This window comes from Manis javanica, chromosome 16 (assembly GCF_040802235.1).
Source record: "Manis javanica isolate MJ-LG chromosome 16, MJ_LKY, whole genome shotgun sequence".
NCBI classification, from domain to species: domain Eukaryota; kingdom Metazoa; phylum Chordata; class Mammalia; order Pholidota; family Manidae; genus Manis; species Manis javanica.
The window spans coordinates 24,684,738-24,706,637 of record NC_133171.1 but is presented as its reverse complement, the minus strand read 5'-3'; the positions used below and the strand labels follow the sequence as shown (position 1 = coordinate 24,706,637).

At 47.1% G+C, this 21,900-nt stretch overlaps 1 protein-coding gene across 1 annotated transcript in view; it reads left to right on the top strand.

Annotated features, from left to right (window-relative positions):
* The window catches only part of CD109 (CD109 molecule), a 91,463-nt gene that overhangs the window by 17,552 nt on the left and 52,011 nt on the right, over positions 1-21,900 (top strand). The window contains exons 3-5 of the mRNA XM_073224710.1: positions 2,198-2,226; positions 6,636-6,866; positions 11,979-12,104. Of these exons, the coding sequence (XP_073080811.1) occupies positions 2,198-2,226; positions 6,636-6,866; positions 11,979-12,104 (386 nt within the window). The remainder of the gene's footprint in view (positions 1-2,197; positions 2,227-6,635; positions 6,867-11,978; positions 12,105-21,900) is intronic.

Genomic DNA, 21,900 nt, shown 5'->3' with positions numbered 1-21,900 from the left:
GCAAATTAAATCCATCCCAACTTAATATTTCGTAAACCAGAAAAACCTCGGGCAAATGCCAAGTCAGGGTGCTTGGGCAGCAGTGTGACCCGGGGCGGCCCTGACGAGGGCTCCCCCTCTGTAAAAGGCTGTTCACGATGTGCTCCAGCCTCGTCTCTGGTGCCTCCTCGCCTGGGGTCGTGTCCCACCCAGCTCTTTGCGTAGACCCGTGCTCACGTCCACCTTTGTATTTGCTGCTACTCTGCCTAGAAACGCTTTCCCTCCTTTCTCACCTGGCTCCCCTGCTGCCCTGGGCTCTGGCATTTTCTCTCGGTGCCTTCCCTTGATTCCCCCCGAGGTCCTCCCCTCCCGGCCTCTATTGCAGCCCTGCCATGGTGAGTATATGTATTCAGTTGTTCCTCGTCATCTTTTCGAGACACTTTGTTCAGTGTCCTATTATTTAAGAGTCCTGTTTTTTGCTTCTTATGGTAATAATTATTGATTAAACTGAGTTGCTAGGTGATAAGTGATTTTGATGAGTTGCTTATCTGCCCCTGAAAACATATTTGTATTTCACTGAGGCCCGTCTTCAAAGTGGGGGTGCACACACTGGGAACTGCACAAGACCATGTATAAGGGTGTAGGTAAAAAATGTACTTTTATTCTATTATTTTATTGAGCAAAACCAAAAAATTAAAGCTGTCTGATAATTACTATTTTGGTTGAGAAAGTGCATATATACAATTTATAAATCTAACTTCACACTGGTGATGTGTACTCAGTATTTTTGTTGGCTGACTGCTCCACCACGAAAAATTGAAGGCCGCTTCTGTAGAGGCCTGTTGACGTCCTGGTGGGTGACTCTTCAAGTCATTTGGCACCGTAATGGCTTCCATTTATCAAGCATCTCCTGTGTGCCCGGCACCGTTCTATATGCTCTCCACCCTTATAAATCAGCTTACTTATCCCTCACGACTACCTTGTTAGATTGGTACCATTACTAGCATTTCATCCATTATGGATGAAAATATTGAGCCTGGAGAATCATGTAGCTTTTTCAAGGATGGGGCTCGTATGTGGCTGATTCAGGACAGAACTGATGTGGTCTGGTTGCAGAGGCCACGTGCTTAACCCCGGCCCTGCACTGCGCCCCACGGTGGTTTCTGTCTGTTCCCGCAGGATAGATGCACGTGGCCTCCAGAAGGGGAGGGGCCCTGTCGGTCTTGTTCTTGATGGTCCCTTTAATAACTATTTCTTAAATGAATGAAAGGACTGTGAGGGCCTGTCACCACCTCTGAATTCATATCACCTGAATGGGAACTTTGAATAAGTACTCTTGTATTTTTTTAACTTTTTATTAAGGTATTATATGAAGGTTTCACATGAAAAAACAATGTGCTTACTACCTTTACCCATATTATCAAGTCCCCCCCACACCCCAATGCAGTCACTGCCCATCAGTGCAGCAAGATGCCGCAGATCCACTATGTGCCTTGTCTGTGCTGCACTGCTCTCCCCGTGACACCCGCACCATGTGTGCTAAACATAACACCCCTCAGTCCCCTTCTCCCTTCCTCCCCCTTGGTAACCACGAGTCCCTTCTTGGAGAGTACTCTTGTATTTTTAATTTGAACGATTTTTTTCCCTGAAATAATCAGATCTGATGAGAAATGGGCATGAGTTAAGCCAGCAGTCCTATGTTTAGAAACTTTACAGAAAAAAAGCCCTGCATCACTCCAGTACGGATGAGTCAGTTATGAGTCCCCGCTCACCCCTGACGTGACTAATGCCTTCGTTTCCTTCCTTTTTCATGAGCGGGTGAGGACAGAAGAAGTAAACCTCAGGTCCCTTCTGAGCACTGTGTGACGTGTCCCTCCAGTGTGTGTAACCTTTCAAAAGCAGAAGTGGCAGCAGAAATGACAACAGAAATGATAATGAGAAGGAGAATCAGAGCTGAACTGCTTTTTGGCGGCAGGGGGAGGTCCGCCCACCCAAGTCTTTTAAGTCAGGCTCGGCTTCCTTGGCGACCTGGCACCGGGTGGTGATCTCTCAGTGTGCTGGGCTTCGGCGAAATTGTTTCGGTTTAACCAAATAAGTTTGTGATTCTGTAAGTTTATGATCCCTTTACATCTGCAAGAGTATCTGGAGAGTCTTAGGCGTTTTGTGTTACAGCATCATTTTCCAAATATGACTCTTTTCTTCCCTGTTTTGCTTTTAGGCTCTTTCAAGAGACTTATGCTTCCATCAGTAAGTATCAATTTTAAACATTTTGGTTTCAGAAATGCACATTGCATCAGGGTGATGAATACATTAATTTTTATTGGTTTTTATATCAATTTGCTTTCCTTGTGAGCTTTGGCTTGATTCAGTTCTACCTTTAGCTTATTTAAGAATAATATTACTTCAAGGAGATTAGTTTTCAGCCTCCTCAAACTCGGAGCAGAGATTTTCCTCCTGTAAAACAATTTCACTGAGGGAAACTGGCCTGGACTCGTAGCAGAGAATCCTGGACTTGAGGGTGTAAGTAACACTCCGCCCCTCAGTTGCCCTCCGTGGGGAGGTGCAGCACCCCAATGAGCCACCCTGGGGCTGAGGCAAAAGGAAACATCAGTGATAGGCTCCTGTCTGTATAAAATTGTGATATTTTGGAGGGCTCATATTTAACTTTTTGCATTATTTCTATTTTAAAATATTTTAAACATTGAAAAACTATCTTGATTGCTGAGTTTTTTGGCACCCCCTTAAACGTGGCACCTGAGGCGAGCACCTCACTCACCTCACGCCTGTCCTGGTGCTGGGAAACGCAGTGAAGATACTGTATCTGTTTCCTAGGAGATACCCTGGAGGCGAAATGAGGTGTGGAAGGGCGTAAGATTTGCTGTAAACGCAGAAAGGGGTTATTCCTGTGTTGAGTCCTAAGATCTGACAATTCAGGTAGTTTGTGAGCTAATCCTGCTTCCCAGAGCTGTGACTTGGAAGTTCAGACTGTGATTCCTGTTTGTTTTTGGAGCTTCACATCTTTAATGTTCAATAGAGCAGGAAGCCACGTTGAACAAGAGATGCAGTGTGACACACTTTTCTGAGTGGGACATTTTTGACCCTGACACTTTACCTGCTGATGTGGGACCAGCGTTTTCCCCATCATCTCCCTAGGGTTACTTGTCAAGCCCATCTAGAAACATTCATTTTGGGGGCTTCCTAGAAAATGTAGTGCTCACAAACACTGCTTTATAAAAATTACTTATATTCTGTGGCTGTTGTTTCTTAACTATTATGTTTGTGTTTTCCCTACTAAGAAATATACTGCTTTTCTATTGTTAAATAGAAAGTGGGAAAAAGAGGCATAGCAGGCAGAAATTGGGGGGAACCCTAATTTTAGTGACAATAAAACATTAGATTACATTAATGTAACCTAAAACATTGGTGCTGGCCACCGGCACCTGTGTGTGTAACACTGGTGAAAGAATATTCCAGTGAGAAGATTAAACTGGATCCTGTGTAATATTAATTGTTCTGTAGCAGAGGGTGGTGAGATTTACATTCAGGAATCACAGCTTAGAGCACAGTAACTGTCTGGTTTCCTCCAAGAAGCCGGCAGTTGCACAGACTGAAGTGTGGAAGGCTTGAAAGGAGAAGGCATGTAGGCAGGGTGGGGCCTTGGGCTTATTCCCAGGACACTAGTAGAAACTGGACTTGGCTAAACTAGCATTAGCTGGAAATTTGGCTACTCTTATTCTTTTAAGTTTTAATTATGTGAAATAGTAACTCCAACACTGTATATTTATTTTAATATTATGCCTCTTTTATTGTATATAGATAAAGTAATTATTGAATGCTCTACTGAGATTATATTTAAAAGTATATCCCTTTTTAGCAAAACAAAATTTTAAAGGCTTAGTCATAAGTGTCTGGGAAAATTTGATAATGCTTAGCAAAAATAGAAGGTTCTGCATATTTATGAGTTTTCAGTTCAAATAGACCCAATGTTTAAAGTACACTTGCATTCTGATGTATGTAAATGTAATATTTCAAATTATTTTCTAAAGTCCTCATGAATTTTTGTTGTAAGACATGAATATTTTGACTACATTGAAACAAATATGTTTTTATTAAGTGTTGAGCTCATTGATATACTACAATCAACCTTCATAAGAAGTAAATAAAAAGCAATTGATGCTTAATATAAAGATTATTTTTGCACAAAATAGTCTATGGAAAATTTCTTTTATCCTCTGTAAATAAATCTAAGTTAAAACAAGGGAGCGGTTCTTAAAGTGAGAATTGTTTTAAAAATTTATTTTAGGTGTAGTTGACATTTTTAATAGGAACTATCATCTTAAATTTCTCAATCATTTGAATTTAAAAATTAACTTTTATTTTTAAAATTGCTTTTAGTAACTGGCTATATTAATGAGGTAAAGTAGGGTAAATATTAGTGTGTTGTCTCAGTTTCCTTAAGATAACTGATCTTTCAGAGAACATCAAATGGTTTTAGACAGCCCACATCAGAATAAACAATCCATTCATTATCCACCAGGGGCCTTTCTGAGCATGCCTTCCTTATGTACCCTGGGCAGAGAGCTATCGTTTACTCAGAGAGTTTGCATTTAGGTATATGCAAACTAGAAATCTACTGCTACTTATATTCAGAATAACGGAAAATCAGCCGCGCCCAACTCTGAGGCTGATGGGTATTTTGTTGATCAAAGCCCCTCGATGTTGTGCATCCCAGACTCGCCCTGCAGCCAGTGTCCAGCTGTGGGGGCTGCATCTTTCTCTGGCCCTGTGCCGAGTTCCACATTAGGAAGTATTCCCCCACTCTGGGAGCCAATACTTGGTTCTTGTATAAGAGATATGGAAGTGTCCTATGAGGGAACATTTTGTTCCCAATTCTGGGAACCCTTTTCAGTAATTGCAGCCCTAGGAAGGCAGAAGGCCACGGATCCATTGAGTTTCAGGAGCTTTTAGTACCTTCTGGCATCCTTTGCATTGTGGGAAGCAGGTTGTAACCCACCCTAGGTCTGGTAGAGACGGGAAGTTTCATCAAGGTTGCTTGAAATCCACAAACGTTTCTCCAGTCTTCTCACTATGCCCCTCTGCCAAGGCCTTTCCTGAGAGGTCCGGATCTGCAGCACCCTGAGTCCACAGCGATACCCCCAGGGTGTATGTGATGCCCCACAGTTCATGGAGACACCCCAGGTTTACTGATACACCAAGTTCATGCCGTCATCTCTGGCTTCCCAGTACTGGGACCAGCACTGAGGCTTTAACTGATCCCCAATAACATACATTTTACATATGGGGAGGTGGGGTTTCTAACGGAAGAGTTGAGGAAACAAATTTGTTCAGGTAGCTGAAAGGCGCGGAAGGATGGGCAGTGCCATCTCCTGAAGCCGCGCCGGCTCCCTGCAGGAGGCCGGAGTAGGGGACGGGGTAAGGGTCTGCACGCCCTTGTGTTAATCCGACTCTCTCACTTCTTGGCTTCTTGTGGTCATTGGCCTCTGGCATTTCAGGCCTCGGCACCATCAGTTTGATTTAAATCTTCAGTCTGCTCTCTGTTGTGGATCTTCTGTGTCACTAAAAATGATCAAACTATGTCCAAATCACAAAGAGCAATCCCATCACTTGTATTTTTTTCATCATTTTTTAAAACTATTGTTGATGTACAATCTCATATTGTTTTCAATACAACACAGCAGTTCAGCAGTTATGCACATTATTAAATCCTCACCCCCCACAAGTATGGTTTCTATCAATCAACATAGGAATGTTGGTCCTTTCCCTATCTCTGACCCGCAGATAAGGGAAGAGACGCGATGAATCATCGAAGACCTGAAAGGACCAGCCAGGGGACTCAAGGCGTGACAGCGCAAGAGTCGTGCTGAGAGGGCACCTCTCACATTTATTGATTAAATGGTTGTTAACAACAATAAAATTCTGTATAGGGGACTCCATGCACAATCATTAATCAAGTCCAACTCTTATCAGTCTCCAATCTTCTGAAGCATAACAAACAAGTTCTCACATGGTGAACAAGTTCTTACATAGGGAACAATGCAAGAGCGCTCGTATCGCAGAAACTTTCTGTTGTGACTACGAATCATGAACTATAAACAATCAAGTCAAATATGATTATTCATATGATTTTTATACTTTATGTATGAATTCCCACATAGGAAGATGTTACAGAATCACTGACTGTATTCTCCATGCTGTGCTACTGTCCCCGTGACCAGCTTATATTGTGATTGCTAATGACTGTGTCCCTTTATAGTGCAAAGAGGGTGCATTGTAGAAGAGAGGCTGAGAGAGGAGGGCAAGGGAACAGGCCTCGTGCACGTGTGCTCAGATAGGGCGCGATGCGGAGGACAGCGTGGAGGGCTGTTAGATACGGACCCCCAGTGACCGCTAGTGAGGCAGTCTGCCCTTGGGGTGCGGAAAGGACAGGGTGACCGCAGCTGAGAGTTTTGGGGTATGTGTCCCCATTTCGGGAGCACAAACTACAGGAGCTGAAGAGGGAAACACAAAGTAAGCTTTGGTGCTTACTGCAGTTGCTTTTGATAGTACTGTGTATTACCATTTTCTGTTCTCACGTATAGTCAAAAACATTTGAGGTAAAATAATGAGACCTCGATACGTCCACTCTCTGTTTGCAGCTGCCTCTGAACAGCGCAGATGAAATTTATGAGCTGCGTGTAACTGGACGTGCCCAGGACGAGATTTTGTTCTCCAATAGCACACGCCTGGTGTTTGAGACCAAGAGAGTGACTGTCTTCATTCAGACAGACAAGACCCTCTACAAGCCGAAGCAGGAAGTGAAGTTCCGTGTTCTTACACTCTTCTCAGATTTTAAGCCTTACAAAACTTCTTTAAACATTCTAATGAAGGTAAGTGCTGGACAGAAATGAAGGAATTCAAGCCATCTTGCTGAAGCTTTTGAAAGTTCTGCTCACCTAATCTTTGAATTCACCAAAGATAAGCTGCCCTCCTGAGGTGGGAATTCTTTCTCTAGGGAGACTGTAGACTATGGGTCAAGAGCACAGGCTTCAGGTCAGCCTGCTCAGATTCCGGTCTCGACCCCTTCAGTGATTAATTCATTTGTCAAACATTTGAAATTCTGTGTTCTGGGTACTGGGATAGGACAGTGAACAGAACAGATCAAGTCCCTGCTCCCATCGAGCTGATATTTCAGTGGGTAGTGGGGAGACAGACAATAAACAAACATACAAATATGTATCTAAAGGGATAGGTATAGTATTTGTGTGTGTGTGTGTGTGTATGTGAGAGAGAGAGAGAGAGAGAGAGAGGGAGAGAGTGGGAGAGAGGGAGGCAGAGTGCATTTGCTATTTTCTCTAGGGTTCTTAGGGAAGTCCTGTCTTAGCAGAGATGTAAAGGGAATAAAAGAATGAGCCCATACACATAGAGGGAACAGCTTGTGCAAAGGCCCTGAGGTAGGAGCTTGTTAGGTGCCCTGGGGAGCATCCAGCTGGTAGTGTGCTGGAGCCCAAGGAGTGAGGGGCAAATATCAGGAGCTGAGGTCAGGTACAGGAAGGTGTTGGAGGAGGGGTCATACAAGGTCTTGGCCATGATACGGGCTTTGGATTTTACTCTGAGTGAAATGAGAATTCACTGGAAAATGCTGAGGAGAGGCATGAGTGATTTGACTTAACATCTTGAAAGGGTCACTGCTTTAAGAATAGATGCTAGCTGTGTGACCTTGAGGAAGTTTATTAACCTCTCTGAGCCTCCATTTCTTTATTTGTAAAATGTGTAATAATAATACCTCCCAAAGGTTTTGTGAGGATTTACATAGATAATTCAAGTACAGCATTTAGAATTGTGCTTGGCACGTAGTAGGTGCTCACTAAACACTGGCTCATTTTTATAGGGACCCCCTTTGGCAGGGAGCATTTGGCCTCTGATGCTCTGGTGACTGGGAGGCGGCATAGTCAGCAGAGTGCTTTCCTGTGAGAACCGAGGTGAGGGCTGCTGAGATCTGATTGGACCTGGTTTCTACACTGAAACTCAGGAGAATCCTAGACATTCGGTCAGAACATGGAAATATGGCGACCAACTCATACCAGCTTGCCTGCGACTCTCGATTTGAGATGAAAAGTCCCCAATCTTGGGACCCTCCCCCAGTCCTAGAATAGTGGTTACCCCAGGTGTTCTGCTGAATGACAGAACGGAAGGCAAGTTCAGGTACTTGAGTTCAATCTTCCTGCTCTTAGTTTCTTTGTTGGTGTAAATTAGACAAAAACCAAGCAAACAAACATGTATATATACAACTTCAAGATGTGTTTATAGCAAATACCCCATTGGCTGGCATGGTGCTCCATGCTTACTTCGTGAACCAAGCTGGTAGTATTTCAGAAGTTGCCATTCTGTGAATGTCTGCCTTTGCTCTGTGTAGGGATGTCTGTTAAGTACTGACATAGTGGATACCATTTCTAAATTCAAGTAAGTCTCTGAGCAGAGTTTTATGGACTCTGTTCGTGCCATGTTTCATCATTTATCGACATATACTGAGAACTTCCTATTAGCCAGATACCATGTATAAAATGGGGGATTTAGAAGTAACTGCTTATCGCTGGCTGCTGACATGCAGTCTGCCCCCTTGACCTCAGGCAAATAAAAGTCAGCCCTGGATAAACTGCCTGTTTCAGGCATTAACCCAGAACTAACCCTGCTGATTTCGGGGTAGCTGGTTTGTGTGTTTTTATAATTTCGCCTCTCTGTTCTGCTTTGGTATCTGCCTTTAAAACCTTTGATTTGTAGCTCTTTGGGCTCATCTCTCCGTGTTCGGACTTAGCCTGGGACATGTGGCTTTCTCCGAGGCGCAGAGAGAGCTGTCTCCTGCTGCCTGTGGCCCCGAGCAGGCCTGGTGCCTGGCTAACAGGTGGCCCTCTGGGCCAGGGGAGGCGAGCTGAGACCAAACTTCCACCTGGAGCCGAGTGTTGGGAGCAGCGAGCGGCAGGTGGCCGTGCCCCGCTGTCTGCGCCTGGGCAGTGAGGCTGGGCTGCGAGCACAGGTCCCGCTGCCTGCGTCCTTGCCGCTCGGAGAGGCCAGCTGGGAGCGCTGATGGGAATGCCTGCACTGCTCCAGTCCTCCATACAAAAATGATAATTTGGGCCTGACTTCACTGGACTTCCACCGTCAGTGTGGAATAGCTGGTTTCTCGCTACAATTTCCCAGAAAAAGTGAGACTTGGCGTATAAGAGCCTCTGACTCGTTGTTCTCCCTGGCACAGCACCACCTGCAGGCCAACCGGGGAGGTGCACCTGATGGCCGGGCCGCCTGCAGACGCGTCTCCCGGGCCAGGACGGCTGTAGGAGGCAGGGGCATTACTCATTTTCCTGATCCAGTAACCGACCTTCTCCGGAAGGAAAGGGCTTCAGAGGCCTCTCAGCAGCGGGAAACCAGGCCCCACCTCTGCCCTGATTATGGCTTCCTTCAGCCAGCCTGGCCTAATCGTGGGGATGCGCGCCTCCAGCTCCGCAACGGCGGCCGGCCGGGGAGGAGCTGCTGCTCCTGGCACATGCGGAGACCTCGGTGGGCACGGCTACTGGCCCGGGGGTGTCTGACTCCAGCCTGGAGCAGCAGTGGCTGACCAGGACCCCATCCCTGGCCGCTGAGGGGGCGCCTCGTGCAGGCGATTTGCCTTATCGCATTCGCCATACCGGACGGACACTGTGCACAATCCAGGCCCCTGCGAGCGGCGGAAATGATCCTCGCCGTCTCCAGCCCGGGGGCTTGCTGTGGATGTGGTCCGGCGCCTGCGGTAGCGCCGTGCAGAGACCTCGCGCCACCCAAGGGTGTGGGGTGCTGTCCAGCGTCTCAGGCATGAGGCCTAACGGCTGTGGCAGAGGCGCTACTGGCACTGCGCGAGGCTGTCCTGTGCGCGTCCCCGCAGATGCCCGTTTGCAAACGTTGGGCTCGCTGGGGGCCGCCCCGCGCGCTTTTTCATGTGCTCGGTGGGGACCCCTGGTGCCTCTGCGTTCTTGGCCTCCTGTTGGTGACAGGCCGCGGCCCAGGACCAGCTGGGGAAGCCAGAAGGGTCATGTCATTCACTCCCAGCGCTCCGGATCCTCCAGGGACACGATCCTCCCAGACTCCAGCCACGGCGCCCTTTGTCCCCGGGGCCGTGGCTCACCTGGGAGAGACGCACACCTCGCCAAAATAATACAGCCGCAGAGTACAATGCTCTTTCCCTGCACTTTAAAAGCCCTGGGAATTACTGCTTTAGTTTTGTCACGGTGACATTCGAAGCAGCATTTCGTTATTTTCATTTGCATTCCCTTAGTTATTTGACAGCATGTATTTATTAGCCATGTGTGTTTCCTCGTCTGTGGTCGAGCATCCCACACACCCTGCTGGCGAGGGCACAGTGCAAACGCCTGCGAGGACCCTGCCTGGCCGGGAGCTCGCCAGCACCGGTGACCTGCTCAGGCCTGACCTGCTTTTGGTCTTTGGTTTTAACAATTAGTTTCTGGCTTCCTAGACCACTGCCTACCTCACTCTCAGCACTGTGCTCCCCTGACATCTACATTCCCTTCTACTCAGCGGGAGAAGTTGCTTCTGGCTTCATAACTGGGCTCGGCGACCAGCTCTAGTCAAAGGGTGGAGCATAAGAACAGGGAGGCTATTTGATCCCTGCTCTCAGGAGTTGAGAGTCTAGCTGGGAACAAAACCCCATCTAATCCATGTGTGCCTCCATCAGTGATATGTCCTCAGAGGGGGTGAATGGCAGCTGTCCTTGGGGTTCCCTAGGAAGTGGTCATTTCTGCCTGCTGGCAGCATGTACAGAAGGCAAGACACTGGATGTTATTTCACCAGCTGGGCAAGGATGGGAGGGCATTCTGTGCAGCAAATGTGGAGGCCTAGATGCATGGACTTCGGGGCAAGCTGCGAACAAATCTGTATGTTTGGAGGAAGATGAGCCTAGATATGTAGTTAGGGTCAGATGACTAAGCCTTGCAAACTATGCAAAGGTGTAACGCTTCATCTGTAGGCTAACAAAAGCCCTCGTTACCTAGTGGTCTCGTAGAAAGATCACAGCCAGTGTTTTATTCACTGTTCGTTATGTACACCAGAGACAGTGCCAGGCATTTCCACCCTTGTGCCTCAGCCTCAGACCTGCGTTTCAGATAGTAACAGGGTGGGCAGTGGTGAAGATGTATTGGGGAGCACGACTGGGGGAGGAAGGTTAGTTGCAATTGTTAGAAACCAGGACATGGTGCTGGATGTGGGATGGAAAGGAGGAGACACGTTTGATATTGAAGAGAAAGTTGATAGGGCTGAGAATGTGAGAGGAATTCGGACCACTGCTCGACCGGCTTGGGTGAATGTTGCCGGTGGGACCGTTGCCTGGGAAAGTATAGGGAACCCCGGTGCTAACTTGCATCTCCTCGTTAAATATCCTGTGACACACTTTTGTTGAATTACAAGACACAGGGTTTTGAATCTTGAATTCCCTCACCTGTGGTGCTGGATGTTGGCTGCCTGCACGCCAGATCCCTGCAGTAGATTGCTCACTCAGCCTCTCTAGGCATAGGTGTTCTTATCTGCAAGGGGAGGGCAGTGCTGCCCCGAGGGAGGCTGGTGAGGACGGAATGATGCATGAATTGGAACAATCAGGCGGAGTGCCTGGCGTATACTGACCTTTACCACGTGGGGTCAGTATCTCTACAGTGGAGTTTTCTTTAAACAGTAACAACACAGGTTCAGTGATGTACATATTGCAATGTTCCATGTAGAAGGAAATGTGTCAAAAAATTAAAAGGTGGAGCAGAATAAAGATGTTCTCAGGAGAAAATGAGAAAAGAAGAAATTTTGATTTGTCGTTTAGTAGTATAGACCTGACATTTCCCAAAAACCGTCTCTGTGCCATATTCTAGACACGCCTGGGAGTGCTGCAGGCATCGTTCATAACCGGGGAGATGTGCATACATGGGCACGTGCAGTCTTTTTATGGTTGACCTGTGTGGTTTTCACTGTAGGACCCCAAGTCAAATTTGATCCAGCAGTGGCTGTCAGAAGAAAATGATCTTGGAGTCATTTCTAAAACTTTTCAGTTATCTTCCCATCCAATACTTGGTGACTGGTCCATTCAAGTTCAAGTGAATGTGAGTATAAATATATTATTAGCATGAATATTGAAATTATTTAAATAGGTCAGGTGGGGAAGTACCTCTCAAGTCATTTATTCAATGAACAGAAAAATACTCATCTGAACATCTAGACAATTAAAGTGGTTTATTTTTAATATACTGTGTGAATTGTTGGGTTAGGCTACATAATAACTAAAAATTAATTTTAGAGTGTGAATCTGGTGTTGTTTTCTACAGTATAAGGTTTGAAGGTTAAAACATCGCATGTCTTAGTATAAAGCTGATTAAGTAATAATGTTTGTTTTATTCATTGCATACATTGAGTGTTTTAAACTACATGTAATGCATATAGAGCGGTTATTTGGCCAATTTTGTGTCTGGGAAGAAAACTCCCAGTGGGACTGGACTAACCTGCTTTGCCTCTGCTTGGAGAAGCACAGGCCCTCTGAACCGCCTCGCCAGCCATCTGGTGCCTGGTGCTTTTCCCCAGCAACCCCACCTGCTTCCTCTGTTTGCTGCCGACTCACTGGCTCTGGGACCTCGCAAGGCAGGGCCTCCCCTTCCTCCTCAGGGCCTCCCCTGCATCCCTGTGTGATGTTCGGAGGCCTCGCATATTTTCCCATTTCTCCTTGGAATTTATTTACATGCATATAAAGCCATGAACAAGAGCTTAAGAAATACTCCTCTTAGAACAGGGCTTCTCGCTGTTGACGTTTGGACAAGCACCCTTTGTTGCGGGCACCGCCCGGTGCCCTGTAGGATGTCCAGCAGCCCCACTAGAGGCCCGTAACGGCTTCCCCTCCCCAAGTAGCGGCAGCCACAACTGCCCCTGGAGGAAATGCCCGTTCCCTCCTCTGTCGAGAACCCCCTTATGAGAAGGAGTGATTCATTCATTAGCATGAGACCTGAGGCAAAATACCAGATATTTAATAAGTGAAAAAATTAATCAACATCTTTCCTTTCCTAGCATTTCATTTCTTGGGGCCGCGTCCCCACAGCGGACCCAGCCCCCTTAGTCCGCACGTGTGTCTGGGCACCCGCATGAAGGTGCGGAGCACATGCGGCCTGTGGAGAGGCTGCGGCTCGCAGCTGGAGGTGGCAGGATGTGAGGGGGTGCAGGCGGGCGGGAGTCGGGGGGCCTGGGCTGGCTTACGGGGAGGTGCAGGGGGTGTCTGTGCGCCTGAAGAGAGAAAGGTCTGTGCGCAGGTGGGGAGAGAGGGGGACCTCGCGAGTCGGGGGACTGGGGAGAAGCCCGGTGTGGCTGGGGCACGTGGGCAGCGACGGAGTGGAGGATCGGGGCGCATATGGGGAGTTCTAAGGAGTTGAGTTTATTCTCCATTCCCACTTTTTGATTTAACTATGAACTCTCGAGGAGTCGGTCGTCTGTCTGTCCATCTGTCTGTGCATCTATCCGTCCTCCATCAAGTGTGTGCTGAGGGCTTACAGTGCTCAGGGGATGCAAGGAAGCTGCTCGTGTGGAATCCCTGTCCTCAAAGGCCATCGTGGTGACACGGGCACTGTGATGGCCGTTAATGACAAAGGGTGACAGAGAAACATGGGCGGTGTGACAGCAGAGGACGCACAGGTGCTGAGTCTCAAGGCCGGCCTGGTGCCTCCAAGGGTGGAGCCCCACTCAGACCACTTGGAAAAAAAGAGGGATTTCTGTAAGGACAAGCCCCTCCGCGGTCTGCGCCCCCTCCCCGCGCTCCCGCCAGGCTCTGAGGTGTCTCTTGCCCAAGCCCGGCCTGGTTCCGCTGCTCATCCTCCTCCAGGCACTCCCGGCGCAGGGCCCCCTCGGTCAGGACCCGCTGCCGGTCCATTCAGAGGCCAGTGACCAGGCCGGGTCGGCTCAGCTGGGCGCAGCGTCCAGCAGGCTGATTGGTTCACTGGGTGGGGGCCGGGCCAAGTGCCCGGGAGAGAGGCAGATAGGAGAGCGGAGGAGGAGGAGGTCTGGAAAAGGTGGGATTGTAGGTTGGAAGATTTATTGGGTGTCTCCTGGAGGTTTGTGGACTTAACCTGTCATATTGCTTTGGTAGGAAAAAAAGATAAGGAAATTTAGGTGCTTAAAAAATTAAAACCATTTCCAAGCTCTCGCCCTGGCCCACTGTTTCAGCCTTGAGAGCTGCCCTTAGACGTGAACTCTATGCATTAGTCATATTCCATCACGTAGGTCTGTCTGTTCCTGGGCACGTCCCATGCTGTTCCCTCTGCCTGGAACACTGTTCTGTCACTCCAGCTTCTTGCTTTTGCCCTGCAGATATTGTCTGAAATGGCCTAATGCCTCTAGACCCTCCCACAGCCCTCTGCGTCCCTTGTCACTTGGCTCCTGTCACTCATGGCTGGTGGCACCTAAAAGCGTAGTCTGTTTTGTGGGTCTTCACCCCCAGAATCTTGGGGACCTGGCTCAGTGGTTTGCACACAGGTAGAAGTTAATATGGATTAAGTGAACGTCTGAAGGCAACATGATAGTCATTTGTCTTGAACTAAATCTAATTTCCCCTTTCCCACATTCAGTAAAGCATCTTTGTCCGTTTGAAGACACCCATGTTGATCAGGTCCCTCCTTTTGAAGACAATGCGTGTTGACGAGTGTATTGACTTATTATTGCTGATATAGTCTCCCCCCCCCTTTTACTGAGGTATAATTGACATACACAATGTAATGATTTAATATATGTAAACATTGTGAAAGGATCTCCCTCAGGTGAGATAATGTTAAGACACAACCAAGGAAAAATAAGCTCCTTTATTTGGGGGTGGGTGGGTGAAAGCATCCTTAAGGGCCATCAGGGGTCAGTATAATCAAAGAAATGTGAGATGCAAAACCAGCCCCAGCCCGGTTCTCTGGTTTTTATTTTTCCTTATCTCTGCAGCATTCAGGACTGTTAAGTGCTTATTATTAAACTTTCAGCAGTGAATACTGGTGGAAGCATGTGATATTTAAATTGCCCGCTATTACAGACTACATTTTTCTTTTCTTAGGGCAATGACCGCTGTCAGTATAAATCTCAGGGAGAGGAAAATACTTTTGGGAGGTGTTTTGAAATCCCATTTTATTTCCAGAAAACATGGTGTGATCCTAGTGTTACTCCTGAAAAGCATTTTATTAAAAAATTCAGGACCCGTCAGAGCTTTGATTGTTGTGACTGTACAGGTAAGAAGAGTGGCTTTTCTGAATCACCCTTTTTACGAGGTCAGGAAAAGGACCCTTTAGGTAAAGCACACTTGGTGGGCATTGTGGCATTTCTACAATGGAAACGTGTACCTTCATAGAATGAGTGTGAGAAGTCATTTAATATACTGATAACCTTTCTGGATTACTTAAATTGCTTTTGACCTTCTAATATTGCTTTTCACCTTCAGGAATTTTCATGAGTAACAATTTTGATCTAGTAAAATTTCTAGGTTTTTATTCTTGCTCTTTATCTCCTTTATTGTTCATTATGGGGGAGTACAATAAGTTCTCCACATATTGACAGACATGTGTGTTTTGCAATGCTTGTTTAAATTGCAAAGCAACTCTCAATGACTATTGTTTTTTCAGCCTTTTTAAAGCTCCTAGGATTTAGTAGGAACACTGACTTTGTGTGCTACTTGTGCATAAACTTAATTTGCATGCCTGCCCTAAATGGGATCATTCTTGGCTGCTTTGTGGACTGGACTTCCTCTCTTGAGAATAATCGCTCTCCTCTCTCTCCAGCACTTGATCCCCTCTGTCCTTTCCTGCGGTTATCTCTCCCTCAGCTTCCTGGGCACCACACCCTCCCCTCCGAGGGAAGAGGTTATCTTAGCTGAAGCACCTCTCCACAGAAGTGTGCCTTACGTACCTCATGTCCGTTACAGGAAAGTGGGGAAACGGGCTCCGATCTGGAGCTCATCTGACAAGACACCTTGGGAAGTAACTGGTATTCAGACACGTTATCTTGTCTGAAAACTTGGGCATTGCTTGTGTTTTCACTTAATGTAGCACTTCTCTGGGTGTCTGTGTCTTGCCCGGATCCTGGACTCCCAGAGAGCTGCAGATGTGTTTTTCTTTGGTTCAGTTTCTTTTTTTTTATGTGATAAAGTACATACAACATGAAATTTACTCTCTTAACAATGTTAAGTGTACAGTTCAGGGTATTAAATACATTCACGCCGTTGTGCAACCGTCACCCCCATCCATCTCCAGACCTCGTTCCATCTTGCAAAACTGAAATTCTGTGCCCCTTAAATAGTAACTCCCCATTCCTCACCCCCTGTCCCCCTGAGCCCCTGGCAACCACCATTCTGCTCTCCAACTCTGGTTTTGAGTACTCACACCGCCTGTAAGTGGAGTCACGCAGTTGTTGTCTTTTTGTGACTGGCTTATCTCACTTAGCGTCATGCCCTCAGGGCTCATCTGTGTTGTGGCATATGTCACAATTTCCTTCTTTTGAAGCTGAATAATATTCCACTCTATGTATTTACCAGATTTAGTTGCAAATGTTTCTTGCATTTATACTTCAAAAATTGTATTCCAGTTACTGGAAGACAACTTGAGAAGTTCTTTAAAAGAAAGGCTAATGTCTTAACATCAGACTCCACATGCCGGGAGGGATGTGCCCCGCCAGCCCTCTCCCTGTGGCAGCCCAGACCCAAGCTTGGTGCTCGTGTTCCTCCAAGATCCTGAAGGGACAGCCGAGTCCTTAAGAGGGTCCTCCTCACTTAATCGCAGCCGCTCTTGCTGCTGAGTTTACAGCCCAAGGCTTTAGTCGCTAGAACTTATCAGCATGTGCCTAAGAACCGGCTGATTTAGGAGCTCGTTCATGATGCAGAGCCCAGGCCCCACCCCCAGATCATGCATTCCTAGCGCTGGCCCGGGAAAGTATGTCTGTTTCCTGGACCACATTTTGAGAAGTGTGGACATGTGTCCACAGCTGGGCATCTTTAGTTTCTATATGTTCTGCTGAGAGGAGGTGCTGGGTAGTGGAAAAGGTGTGGACTGGGAGACAGGCCCCCTGATTTGATCTTTGATTCCCTAGTGGTGAGACTGGGAGCTATTTGCTCTGCTTCTCTGGGTAGACCAGCTCTGCAGAGCTCCCTGGCACTGCAGACATAAACCTGAGTTGTTGTGACAATCTGTGATTTTATACGCTCCCTGGTGGCTCTGGTGCACAGCCAGCTGTGAGCCCCTGAACTAGGTGGCCCTGAGTCCTTTTTAGCTGTGACCAGCTGCAGTGTCTCAGTCCATCTTGCTCTGAAGCCAGTGTTGGGGTGGGGGGGACGAGAAGGAGGAGGTGGGAAATCAGTAGCCCCATGGCTTGCAGTCGTGTTTTTGGAGCCCCATATAATCAAAGTAGTAGTGATTCAGAAGTGGTCTGCCTTGAGCTCTGTGTCCGGCAATCTCCTTTCCTCTCTTGCGTTAACTGTTAGGAGGGATGGCCAGCACCTCCGGCTGTTTACGGCCTCTCAGAATTCTGCTTATCTCTCTGGCCTCCCCGCATAGCTGTTGTCTGGGTCAGTGTCCATCTGCTGTCGAGGTTCGTCTGGAGCTATCTGTCCTTTGCCAAAGAGCACATCTTTGTTTGGACAGGCTGCATCCTTACCGCGCTGGGTGAGGAGCATCTGGGAGGTCCCCCCACCCCCGGCTTGTGACGACAGCTTAACAGAAAGCACGGAGCAGACTGAGACGGGTCAAATGGTGGCATCCTCTCTGGAGTGGGGACGCGGCTTCCAGAATACTTTTGCTAGTTCCGCTTTTTTGGAAGGACCTCACGTTCTTACTTCCATAGGCAGGGGAGGCGCAGGGAGCAGTCGGTTTGAGAACTCTGATTTCTTAGAACTTCAGCTGTCAGAGGTTCGCCCTCATTTTCCGTTATCCCGTAGGTTCCCTGTACATAATCCCCTTGTGTCACTCATTGATCAGTGCAGTTCTTTTTCTTTTACTGTGATGAGATAAACATAATATGAAACTTTTGATTTTAACCATTTTTAAGGGTATGGTTCTGTGGTATCAAGTACATTCACATTGTTATGCAAACGTCATCATGATCAATTTCCAGAATTTGTTTCATCCTTGCAAACTGGGATCGGTGTCATTAAAAAAAAAATGACTGCCTTCTGTGTCAGACTGAGAGTCCCTGGACAGCAGGAGCCTCGTACGTCTGCGCCTGGGTTTCTGGTTAGATCCGTTTCCCCAGGTCTTGTCTCTATGAGTGACTGTCGGGTATAGAGCAGCTTCGTTCTTTCAGCTGTTTAGTTCCGGTCTTGTGGATACCAGAATATGTGTAATTCTCTCTAATGAGAGAAGGGAGTCAGGAAAATACCATCACACGGGGGAAATTCTGGTCCCTTCCTCTTGACTCTCCATAGATAATCTCCCTTCCAAATATTGTGAAAGATAAAAAAGGTAAACTTTTATGAAGTTGTATTATGAAAGCTATAAAAGTTATACTTTTATTATTTCCCTGTGATGATAGAAGCAATGCACACTCAATTATTAAAACACCCAGACACCACTCATTAGAAAGCACAACATGCTTATGATGAATCTCAAACAGAAAAATCATCAGTATTTGTTGTCTTGTGGATTTTTATAGGAAGTTTTGAGGCTAGCATGACATGATTAGAGAAGTATTTTAGGAAATCATAACATGCAGGGCGACTGAAGGGAGAGGAACTGAGGCTGGGGAACCTACCGAGGAGTCAGCATCGTTGCTTCCCACCACCTGTTGTTCGGTTATGATGGTTGAATGTGAAGGTAACGGGCTGCTTTAGGGCAGCAGCTAGAGTCCAAGAGGCACCTTAAGGGGAGAGGCATTAGGTTTGGTGACTGGTGGGGTCGCGAGTGGGGCAAAGCAGAAGAGGAGAAAAAGGTGTTAAGGTAAATAAACAAGGAGGCCCTTAGACCAATGGGCCACGACAGCCTACCGAGGCAAACCAGGGTCTGAGCCTCTAAGTACTGCGCGGTGACAAAATCAAAATGCCGAAGGTCCCCAGCCGCAAACAGCCAACCAGGCTTCAGGCTGCAGCCGATCAGCGATTTCCTTGGTTTGCTCCCTCCGTTTTGTTATACAGTCTCCCCCCAGGGAGTGGGCCTGACCTCCTACACTTTGGTGCCGCCAGATTCCAGCTGATTTTTGCTCAAATACACACTTAGCCTTTGTCCATGTGCTTGAGTTTACCGGTTAACCAAGATGACCCTGGAAGTTCCGGGGGTGTCCTTGGGAGAATCACCCAGCACAAGCTCTGGGGGAGTCAGGGCTGGAAACCCAGTTCTGGGGGAGAGGTGAGTGGGCAGTGCTGAAGGAGAACAAGGTCCCCCAGGAGAACAGGGCCCAAGGGGGGCACAGGCTGTTAGCAGAGGTAAGCAGCCACCACCTTCCGAGCCCTTTCTGTGCCAGTGAAACGGTTCAGGCAGAATTCAGGTTCCAGAGGCCATGAAGACTCTACATAGCTTTTCTGAAACTTTTGTTCCTAAGGAGAGAATTAATACAGTATATGGTGGCTACAGCAGTGAAAATACCATGTAATTTCATTCACATTATGGATTAAATAAACTTGTGGATCTGTCTAGAAGTGTAACCACAGTTGTCTCAGTGGGAAAGTATCTCATGAGTCACAAATGTGGGCACTCTCTGCATCCCCAGCCTTCTGGACGTGAACACTCGGCCGGCTTCGTGTGGCCAGCTACCGGTGTGTGAGTGTGAGGTGAGCATGTGTCACTGAATAAGGTGCATGTCAAGTGCAAAAACTGTAACATTATTCTTTTGCCATTTGGTCCTCTTCTTTGGGGCCCGTTCTTCCCAAATTCCTTAGATGAAATATAAGGCATATCCCACTATTTTTCTGGTTCTTCTTTGGTAATAAAAGGTTCCATCACGTCTGGTTACATTTACACACACAAAACAGTCTACATTTGGTGAGTAATATGTCCTGTCCAATGACATCAAGTGCTGACCCCTCTTGGCTTTGGTCTCCTCTGGTCTGGCTGCCTGTCCCCAAGTCACAAGGGGGCATCCAGTGCCCCCAGGTGTGAATCGGGTGGAAGGAAGAGAAGTGAGGCACAAAAAATTATTTCTTGACATGCATATTTGCCGATATTTGTCCTACAAAGATAGCAATTTAAAACAGTCCAGTGTATCTTCTTGTCTTCTGGCATCTGTGCTCTCTGGGCTCGGCAGGCATTTAAAACCAACACCTTTCCTGCCTGGTGCCCTTCTGTGGGTTCTTGAGCACCCTCACCATCACTGGGAGGTCTCTCCTCCAATGATTCTGATGCTTTTGAATCGGTCTCCTCAGCTGGCAACTCCTAACTGTCTTTAGCTCCGAGGCATCTACACGACACCTCTAGCATCCATCTCCTGGGGTTTGCTTACCCCTCTGGAGTCTAAGACCAGGCTGAGGACAGCCTCATGCTGGCCCTCTCTTTTGTGCAGATCTAGTTGAGAGAAAATGCTCATGTTTTCTTTGCTCCTCGAAGCTCAGCAGGCTCAGAGCACCCCCCAACACAGCACCCCCAACACAGCACACTTTCTTAGCTCAGCCGTCCGTGAGCTGGTCAGTAGCAATATTTTGCTCTTTAGGTTTCTCAGGAGCACCAAGTGCCTGCCCACTGACAACTTGAGACCACTTTTGAGGACATATATCCAACTCTCCGAATCTCCTACCAAAGCCCCTTTCCTGGGCTTGAAGTGAGGGACGGGCAACTCCCACCTGATTCCGGGGGGAGAGTGACTCCCAGCACCTCAAACGCTTGCTCCCAAAACTTCTTTCTGGTTTATTTTCATCTTGACCTTCTGGTTAAGAGCTGCAAAACTAGTTTCTGGAAACCTCCTTGGCAAGTCCTGCCTGCGAGCCTTGCACTTGGCTTGGAAATGTGGATGTAGTTGGCATCTAGTATCCCGGGGCACAAGGCCAAAGCCGAGTCTGAAATAGTTCCATTTTAACAACCTTTTATGTGTGGATTTTAAAGACTCAGTGCCTTTCTTAATCTTTAAATAAAAACCAAATGCTGACACGGGAGATCAATGCTAAAGCAGACTTTGGGGAAGTTGAAATGATCATAAATGAACGTAAATGTGCAAACAAAAATTATCCATCCAGCACCCCCAGTTCTGTTTCTGGCAATTCTTTTTACTTCAGAAACAAGAGTTGAAAGAAGCTGACCTGCATTTTTAAAATACATATATTTTTAGGTGGTCATGTAGTGTGTCATATCCCTTCAAACTTGTTAAAAATAGAAACTCGATTGAGAGTTGGATGGCTTCACGGCTGGAGAAGGGGAATTCTGTAACTGGATAGATGGTTTCAGTGGTTCATGTCTCCCATCTGCGTCTAGTCTTAGCGCATTTCTTAGGAATGTAGTAAAAGCAGTGTATTTTCTCCCTTTTGTCTTTCACTTGATGGGTTTCCACACCCCATCCCAATGAACTACAGACCTAGGGATAAAGGGAAAAGGAATTACAGGGATCATTACGAATACCTCTGGATTCTTTTTCATTTCTCCTTTAGAGGTTGTTTAGAAAATCTAATTGGCACCAGCTTAAATCTAATACAAACAGCGAATATATGTGCCTTAGAGCAGGTTTCCCAAAGGAGCCCTTTGCTCATGGACAGCACCCACCTGGGGAAAGCCGAGCTTGGAAGGTGTTGGTGGGTTATAGGTTCTCTTGCCTGAAAGGTGTCCGCTTCAGAGCTGTGCTGTCCGAGCTTCGACGCCCTCATGCCGGCCTCTCTGTCCTGCTGCTGGCAGAGTGATTGAGCACAGGCTATCTTTGATGAGCTAGAATACACGTGAACTCATTTTGCAGCAGATTGTACCTTTGGACAGTTGGATAATTGTTTAGTAA